The 10439-nt window shown below is 36.6% G+C and overlaps 1 protein-coding gene across 1 annotated transcript; it reads right to left on the bottom strand.

Moving 5' to 3' along the window:
• Positions 1–218: 218 nt before the first annotated feature.
• Positions 219–1040, bottom strand: LOC127100303 (uncharacterized). The gene has a single exon (XM_051037443.1). It carries the CDS (start codon positions 1038–1040, stop codon positions 219–221), a length of 822 nt encoding a protein of 273 aa, XP_050893400.1.
• Between the last annotated feature and the right edge of the window lie 9399 nt (positions 1041–10439).

Genomic DNA, 10439 nt, shown 5'->3' on the forward strand with positions numbered 1-10439 from the left:
TTTTCTCTTTTATCATTCTTTTTCTTTTCATTCTTTTCTTTTTCTTTTTCTTTTTCTTTTTCTTTTTCTTTTCTTTCTTGATCATATTTTTCTCTCATTTTTCTTTGATCTTCTCTCACCTCACTAGGATTTAACGGTACAAGATTGATCTTTTGATCATGATACATAAAAGAGTACTTATTGGAGTATCCATCATGATTGGCTTTTCTATCAAATTGTCAAGGCCTTCCTAATAACAAATGACTAGCTTCCATTGGTACTACATCACACAACACTACATCCTCATATTTTCCAATTTTAAAACAAATCTCAACTTGTTTATTAACAAGCATTTCTACACTTTCATTAAGCCATTGGAGTTTGTAAGGCTTAGGGTGAGGTTTTGTTTCCAATTTTAGTTTAGAAACCAGACGCGTGCTTGCAACATTTGTACAACTTCCTCCATCAATTATTAAAGAACAAACCTTTCCTTGCACAAAGCATCTTGTATGAAAAAGGTTTTCTCTTTGACTTGTATCCTCCTCCTTTATTTGGCTTCCCAACATTCTTCTCACCATGAGTAAATCTCCACTAGGTATTTCTTCTTCAAACTCCTCATCATAATCACCATCCTCCTCTTCAACAATTTCTTCATTTTCTTCCATAAGCATAGTTCTCTTTGTTGGACATTGAGATGCAATATGTCCTTTGCCTTGACACTTGAAACACTTAACACTTTTGTTAGTTGAAACACTTGAAGAAGAAGATGTAATAGTTTTACCTTTGTTTTCAACCGTGGCTTCCTTAGATGATGAAGCACCTTCCTTCTTTGTTTTGTCCTTCCAACTTTGAGAATTGAAAGTGGTGGAATTTCTCCTTGCTTGGCTCTTTCTTTTGAGTTGTTGTTCCACTTTGATAGCTTGGTGTACCAATTCATCCATTTCAACATAGTGATGAAGTTCCACTATGTCACTAATGTCATGATTTAGACCATGGAGAAACCTAGCCATAGTTGCTTCATCGTCCTCCTCTACATTAGCTCTAATTTTGAGAACTTCCATCTCCTTGAAATATTCTTCAACACTTTTAGAACCTTGAGTGAGCCTTTGTAATTTGTTGTGCAATTCCCTATGATAATAGGAAGGAACAAACCTTCTCCTCATGATTCTTTTCATCTCTTCCCAAGTATCAATTGGTCGTTCTGCATACCTCCTTCTATCTTTGGTCAATTGATCCCACCAAACTAAAGCATACTCCTTGAACTCAATAGAAGCAACCTGCACTTTTTCAAGGTTAGAATAATTGTGACAATTAAAAATTTGTTCAAGTTTAGTCTCCCATTCTAGATATGCCTCCGGGTCACTCTTCCCAACAAAAGTTGGAACTTTAATTTTTATGCCCCTCAAATTATCTCCCCCTTGTCTCCTTCTACGTCTTCTTTCCTCCTCATTGCCACTACCATCATTAGAATTTTGGGGCCTCCTTTCCAACTCATCAATTCTTTGTTGAAGTTGTTCACCTTGTTCTCTTAACAATCTTTCAAAATTGTCACGCATGGCTGCGATCTGAGCAGTTAAAGCTGCTGTTCTAGGTGAAGGTGGACTAGACATAATTGTGAAATATTTGTGAAATTAGGAACAAGTGTTTAAAAATGGACCTTACCACTCTACTCACGTGTTTACACTCAATCACTCGTGTTTTACTCAATTTTTATTTTCTTTTGGCTTTTTTTTTCTAATAAAAACACTCTGCCTTTTACCACTCAATTTGCTCTTTTAGTTCTTTAGAGAAACCAAAATGAATCAACACAAAGAAATCAATTTCAGATGATAATCAACACACAAAAAACAGCAAACAAAAAAAAGAGACTCTAAAACAAAGGAAACAAGGAGAATTTAAAGAGTGTGGCAAGAAAAAAAAATAGAACTTTTGTCTTTTTTTTTTTTTTTTTTTTTTTGAATCACAATCTTTAACAATGAGATCCTTTTTTTATATATTTTTTTTCTTCTTATAACTCTTTTTTTTTCGATTTTTTTTATAATGATAAATGGATAATAATGAAGAACAAAGAATATAGACGATTTACCACATTTTGGCCCCTTTTTTTTTGGAATATGCTCTGATTACCACTTGATATGGACTAACCTTTGAGACTTATGCATTTCCTTCAAAATTCCTGAAACAACTTTGTTAACTTTTGGAATATTAATTCTTTTGTGACTCAGAGGAAGTAATCTGCCTTATAATTGAAAGAATGACAGAATTTGATACATGCATATAAAATAAACGAGATTGATATGAAATAAAAGAGAAATAAGAAATGGAATTAAGTAGAAGGGGCGCCACACTCTTTCTAATCCAAGAGAGAATGATAAGCCTATGGATGAGGATCACCACAAGAAAAGGATTTCTTGATAAGATCAATTTTGGTCCAATCCAGAACCTAAGAGCAAATACTCTCACTTACACAATGTGTAAACTTGCCAAAATTCATTGATCTTAAAAAGAAGATACATGCCTCCTTTATATAGGAATGGCTTAAGATAAAAAAATAACTCCTAAGAAAACAAAAGGGTTTCAACCACTAATTATCATGATAGTGGATTGAGTTATTACAAAGAAAGTGCAAAATAAAGAAGAGATAGTGGGGTTTTTGAAAGGGCAAAATAATGGCAATTCTTTATTTACCACTTCTCTTGTAATTTTCGTCCATTATAGTGTGGTTATTGGTATTTCCTTTATTTTTATTTATTTATGCATTATTGGGCCTTTTATCACATGCTTGGATGATAAGAACAAACTTGGGCTCTTTTTCTTCAATCTGGCCCATGCATTCTATTGACTTGATCATGAAGTGAACTAAAGCATCATTGACTCTTCTTGCACGTGCCCTTGTCATAGGACCTCCTAAGCCTTGCATTGTATCATTTATGTCTTGGATTATGTCTTCACCAATATGGCATCTAAGTGGTTCTACCTCCCTTCCAACCAAAGTCGTGGGGGATCAGATCGTAACCCGCCCTACAAAGTCCTGCGTCAATCACCTCAGGACCAACTAACGATTGGTATTTATTCATCTTGTTATTAATTCGGCTCAAAATCACCCACCTACTTTCGTCGACCTTCCTACTTAGTGTGTGTTTCAGATGGTGCTGACCTGATGGTATAAAATACTTAAGGGTTACTTACAAGGACTAGAATTTAAGGTTTCGGCATAAAAGGTACTCAAATTGATTTTTTCATATTCGGGGAGTTTAGAGTGTCGAGATGGTATCGATATTATCGAAACTTCCCCAAGTCTCTCTAATATAGCCTATATGCTACAACATCCTATATGTTTTCAGAGTGTTATGCGATGAATAAAAAAAATTGTTATGGCTTAAGAAAATGGGTAAATTTAATAAACAACAAAACCCATGCATAAAGACTTGACAGCACATGTAATGACTCATGAAGAAACTAAAACTAGAAAGCAAGGAATAAAAACTAAAACTAGAAAGCAATAAATCTAACTAGGGAACAAGGAAATAAAAAAACGGTAAAGTTCCTCTCCCACACTTAAACCAAGCATTGTCCCTAATGCTTTAGTAAAAGTAGGAAAAGGAAAATTAGAACCTGTGGATAGCCTAGTGTGGGCCACTAGTGCCTCCCCTGGCTGATTCGAAGGTGGATGTTGATCATGTCTGCTACGGTGACGGGAACTCTGGGATATCTTGAGTTGCTAAACGAGTGTCGATAGTGCGTCGTTGGATGCTTGCAACCCTCAGAGACCGCTTGGTTAGCCTTTACCATAGAGAAATCTCACGCCTGGGAGGCTATGTGACGCTTTTGGTGGTATGCTTGGGTGGCTTGGGCTTATATTATCGTTTGATAATTATGATCGTTTCGTTCCTGGGAGGCCTGCATGAACTCCATCAATTGTTGTTGTTGTTCATACATGGAAAAGAACAAGCCATCACGCTCCTCCTCACGTGCCATTTGTTCCTGGTACATATCCTCAGTGTAAGCGAACCCATAAGAGGTACCTACAAAAGGGTTAGAATAACCAGGTGCAGTCTGTGCGGGTGAAGCATGTATATGAGGTGAGTGGTGTGCAGGTGAGTCATGCTCTAAATGGTCATACTCATTATCTGTACATCATCGACATTGACATTCTGAGGAATGTCCATGGGCATCGGGCCGGTGTAAGGTGAGGCCTGTAAATCATAGATCCAATTTTCCCTTTCCCGTACATCAGTATGGGTTGGCCATGGCAAAACAATACTCTTAATTTCATGATTTCAGACCATGAGGTGGTAACCTCCCTCTTTCCTCACCTTGCAACGCCTCATATGCCTCATAAGATTGAGGTCCAAGGTATGAGGCGGTAAGGGTTCTATTGTAGCTAGCTTAGTATCAAGCCTTATAGCACGAGCGAGGGATGTAATAAATCCTCCAAAAGATATGGTCCCTTTCTTTTTCAAAGCCGCACTCATATGGGCTATCAAGAATGGGACCGAATTCAACGGCCTTTGTATCAGTGCTGCCTGTAAGTAGAGAAACTCTTTTGCATTTAATTTGTTTGAGTTTTCCCAGCCAAAGATGGTGTCAGCCAACGATTGGCGGTAGACACGTATGGTCGGGTTGTGAATCTCAGATGCCACATTCCCTTCAAAGGAATTAGTAGCAGAACCTGTTATTTATTCCTAAAATGCAAAAGCTGCAACTGACCAATCTGTTTTAAAAGGTGCCTCACACAAGACACCCTCCCCATAAGAAATGTGTAGCAATTCTGCAAGCTGATTAGTAGAATATTCATATTCCTCATTAAACATGTATAATTTAATGGTGCCTGCAGTGCTCACTATGTTTGGACCGATATTATAAATTAGAGAACTAAAAAATTCTCTCGTGAGGTGCTCATATGTGTGATCTCTTTGTTCCATGAAATTTCACAATCCTACCGTCTCAAATAAATAATAAACGCTATGATAAATTCCTAATCGATGCAAGCTAGTATCGTCAACATACCTCGTGGAAAAGATGTCGCGTTCAAGCAAGTCCTCATATTTCTTCCTTTGCCTGCTCCCGCTATTTCCTTGACGAAAAATGATGTTCCCCTCATCCATGGCTATCATTGTTGGTTGTCTTGTAGGTGAAAATTGAGATATTTGGAGAAGATGTGAAGAATGGGGTTTTGGGGATTTTAGTGAAAAATTGGAGTATTTGAAGATGAGAGTTTGAGTGGGTTTATAGAAAATGAGTGGGTATTTGAGTTACGGGGAGTTATGTGAGTGAATGGCGTTGTAAATGGAGTTAAAGGTGGAAGGTAGTGGGGTTAGGAAGAAGAAGGTATGTGGAAATGGGGATAAAACAAGGGTTTTAGCTACTGTCCCAGATTTCACATTCCAGGACCCATGGTGAACGCCATACTTTTGATGGTGAACGCCATCTTTGGCTGTTCAGCATATGGGCCATCAGTTGTGATTTTTTTTGGGCCTTGGGGTGTGTCATACCCCAAAATTCATCCTACCTTTCACAAAGTTCATCTAGGTCACTAACCCTAATCATATGCATAGCCTTATAGACATTCATTTCATTTGCATAATCATGGTTCAATACAAGAGGACACATATCATGGATTCCAAGCTTCGTGCTTTCACCTAGTGGAAGCTAGGGTTTCTTTGCAGCTAGAGGTTGCTCAATCAATCAAACCCTAATTAGTGGTAGCTCTTGAAGCTTGTGCATTGTGCCCAACATTGGTGATCCATCTACGACTTCTTAGTGAAGTAAAACCGTAGCTTGGGATCCTCACTTGATCATGGTGTCCCCAAATCCTAGTTCATGGCCACCACTTCTTGGGTGTGCCCCTAACCCCACTTCATTGGTTCATCATCATTCCATGGTGTACGTGTGTCACTTGCTTGGCCAAGATCCATTCAAGGCACTCTTGTTCATGGTCTATTATGGAGGTTTCCTTGTTTTGATTAACATTCACCTCTTGGCCTTACATGTTCATCTCTTGCTTGTCTATGTTCATTGGTTCAAGCTCATTTCAAAGGCATCATAACTTTCATTTTCTCCATTCCACAATGTTTCATCTGATCATCTCATCATGCCTATTTCAGACTAGGCCCATTTTATCTGGTAAATACAACTTCATGCCATTGTCATTGCTTGGTGTTAGGTTATGACCTATTTTGGTCCTTGTCAAGGCCTAGTTGGATTCATTCAAGTGTCTTTGTGTCATTCTTTCATGTTTCATTTGTGGGGTCTTTGGTTTAATTTTGTTCAAATCATTATCATGGTCAATTCAATTCATGATTAGGGGTTCATTCAAACTTATCTTGTGTCATTATTTATTGGTTTATTCATATATCTTTGGTTTGGTTTAATTCAAGTCATAATCCATTCATATTCAAGATACATGATCAAATTCCATCAAGTCATACAATATTCAATTGCATTCAAATGTATTACATGAAGAAAAACTACAATTTTGTCATGTTGATCAAAAGTTGACTTTTTGTCAACTGTTGACTTTTTGATCAACTAGTTGATCAAAGTCAACTATATGCCCAATGGCACTTTCCAAGTCCTAACTCATGTTCATGTTCACTTTTAACCATGTTCATTACAAAGTCCATTTCTTTTATTTTGTTCATTTTCATTTTAAACCATGTTCATCTTTCACCTTCTAAACCTTTTTTATTCTATACCATACATAAACCATTTGTTAAACCATTTTCATTTCCATTCACATGTTCATTTACAAACCACCATTCAATACATAATTTGAATTCAATGTCACAAAAAACTCATAATGTCAATACAATAATCCAAGATTACAAATTCGTCACTTTACAATCCAAAATATAAACCAATTCAATTTCAACTTGTGTCATTAACCATTCAATTTTTATTCAAACCATACAATGTTGCATTAAACCATTAGTTCAAATTACAACATAAGTCATACATTCACTTTTCAATTCCATAAACCTAAATCCATGTTACATTCAACCATAAACTCATTTTCAAATCCATACCAATCCATTCAACAATTAGAAAATTACAATCACTTCAAAACCATTCAATTACACTTCCAATTTCCAACTACATCTAATTACAACCATACACCAAACTTTACATTCAATTTTCATCCTACAAAAAGTTTACTCCAACACTTCAAGCTTTGATACATTCCGAAACTTGAACAATTTCAAGCCAAGCCATAACCAAGTTCATGAAATCTATCCAATGCGAATCTGCATATTTACACGAAAAACAAGAGAAACATAAGAAAGTCATGAATTCTATTTGATGTGTACATTCAAGACACCAAATCCATATATCAAGCATACCATAAACCAATCCATTTTGTTTTGACCATGTCACCAATTCCCATATTCATACCAAATTGAAAAAACCAATTAACATAACTCACTGCATTAACTTGTAATAAATTTACAGTTAACAAGAACAAGCTGACTGCTTTACTGACTTTGAAAACTCATAACAGGATTCATTGCAAGTACTTAACTAATCACCACCTGACAAATTCACTTTAACATCAAACAACGAAACTAACTCGAACCCGAGATCAACAACCTAACTACTTTTCACACATATCCAAGTGTTGATAACTAACTTTACTAACAGATCACTAACTAACTGGAATCTAACCTCTCAACCCCTAACTGTTATAACCGAAAATGGAACTAAAAAACCAACTAATTGAAGGAGAATAGCAATAAAAAACGCAGCGAAAATTAAAAATTTCTCCTTTAGTGATCCTTACGAACGGGCATGATCAATGATAGAATCGTTACCTCTTGTGGTGATTGAAACCTTTGATGTAGATCTAAGGAGTGATCATGAATGTTGAATGGTGACAATGCCTCTACTCAGTCCACACGAACGGATTTCTTCAGTCTCAGTGCTAGCTGCTACGAATGAAGGCTTTGAGTGTGTGAGAGAGAGAAACAAAATTTTTATCTGAACAAATGCTTCTGCACAAGGGTTCTATTTATAGAACCACTTGTGTGGGTTGTAAGCTAAAAAACTCACTTAAGTTTATGTGGCCTATATCTTATGATATGCCAAAATCACTTAAGCGGGTGGTACCTTACCATATTTCATATTCTACTTAAGTGCATCGTACCTTACGATGTTCTACAATTCACTTAAGTGCACGTACCTTACAGTGTTCCTTATTTACTTTATCTCTCATCAATCCGTCCTTTTGTGTGTGACCCTGTAGGTTTTCGCGGCATTGTCAATTATATTAAATCACATATTTAACATAATAAACAGTGAGCGGTATCTAGCAACACATCACTGCTACCCAAGACACGAAAATGTCATGTGATCTGACAAATACTTTTTTGATAATACTTGTGTGTACAATTACCCTTTTGCCCTTATTTCTATATTGAACATAAGGCATAGACCGTGTCATCCTTGTCCAATTTAATATTGGACCCTTAAACATTTATCCTGTTACGCAGGATGGGCAAATTCCATCTAGGTCACTCATATCCCTCAACATGCTTTGTGGAGTACCCATCAACTGTCTTTATGGTCATCCAGTTACGGGCAACGTTTAATCAACAATAAAGCACTTGACTCTACATCTAGGGTCCATAGTGGTTTCAGGTCGAAGGGTGGTATACACCATTATCACCATGAGAATAACTTATGACACTTTCCATAACATTCTATATAGTATTCTCATAGCGGGTCAATCCAGTATAAATATTACTCCTAATATTCATACCTATGTTTAAGACTTGATAACTCCTTATCCATGATCCATAAGATGCAATCATCAGTCTATATACATAGTAGTCTTAATGCTTTAATGTTATCTCATTTCAAAACAAAGCTCGACAACAGATACTTTAATAATAGTGTCCTTATGTTTAATGGGATCTCATGATTATGTCACATTTGATACATTAAACGGACTAGCTATTCTAGGGACTTTATTAAACAAACATAATAAAGAAAAAAGCCTTTTATTATTAATAAATAATTCGATACAAGTGCCAAAATTATTGGCCTCTAGGACTTACACCAACACTAACTTCATAGCCAACCCTCACACTGACCTGCAGAGAAAGGATTTTGAAGGTCCTCCCTCACCTTCACCCTCACTTCCCTAAAAAACCTTCAACCGGCTACATCTCAAACAACCCTAACAAAAGCCTCTGCAGAATCTCCATAACATAATCCAACTTGCAACTTCCTTCTCTCACTTCCTCAACTTCTCAACAACTCCATAACCTCCTCTAACTCCATAACAAACATCTTCAACTTCTAACAACTATCCATCACACATAATAAAACAACCTCCCTCTACTAGCTTCAAGGCTGAACCTCACCTTCATGGAAAAGAAACCCTTATGAACTACACAACAGAACCAATTCATAACGAACCTAACTTCCACACACCCTCTTCTAACAATCCTTCTCGACCTTCCATAAGGACCTCTAACTGGGCTCACCCTCACAACCAAGAATTCCACAAAACTTAACAACGAGAAACAACCTTCCAAGAACCACATCAGAAACAGAAGCTACACCTAGAAGAAGGGGAAGAAGAAGCTCAACAATATCAAGAGAAAAAGACATCGCATAGCAGAAGGAAGAAAATGATAATAGAGGCATTGCGGATTCAACAATCAACACTCATCATTATTCAACACACACACGATTACAGAAACATAACAAAATTGAAGCACGGAAGTGCTAACAGAAGCATAGGCGAAGAATAAGAGCAATCACCTGATGCATCAAATCTGGTAGGCTATTTCTCCCTTCGCTTTTTTCCTTTCTGCGCGAACGAACACCCGATCCCAATTGCAGGTTTCCATGCAGTCAGTTTCTTCATTCTTTGATTTCTTCGAACAAGGAAAAGTTTCTTGATTACTCGTTGAAAGGTCCTGATTTTACGCAAGATCAAAGCAAATTCGAAGTGACTCCTTGTGTCGCGCTTGTTATCTTCGTGTTGGCTTGAACCTCTGCATTGCGGAACGTGTTAGTCGAACATGAGGATGTCACACTTTTGTTTGATGTGTTGTTGAGTGTACTGGTTTTCCATGAAAGCAAAGCTAGGTTTGGCACGTGAATCCGGTTTGTGTTAGAGGATTGGGATTTCTTTTCTCAATGGGATTTCATGGCCCAAGCAAGATGTTCTTTGCACACCCTTCCAATCCGTTTTACACCCCAGGCCCATGCTAATTTTTGTTAATCTCCATTAATCCCCTTTTAATCATTATTTAATTTATGTTAATTCTGATTTTTTGATTAACATTACTACTGTTTTTTTTATCCATGTTAGAATTAGAAACTTTCTTGATTTTAGATCTTAGATGTTGATTAATCAATTTGATCCTTAATTAGGTTTAATTAGGTGATTAGTTAGAAATTAGGTTTAATCAACTTTTTAGATTAGATTTAGTTTTTGATTTTCCAGA

This window comes from Lathyrus oleraceus, chromosome 1 (genome assembly GCF_024323335.1).
Source record: "Lathyrus oleraceus cultivar Zhongwan6 chromosome 1, CAAS_Psat_ZW6_1.0, whole genome shotgun sequence".
Taxonomy (NCBI): Eukaryota; Viridiplantae; Streptophyta; class Magnoliopsida; order Fabales; family Fabaceae; genus Lathyrus; species Lathyrus oleraceus.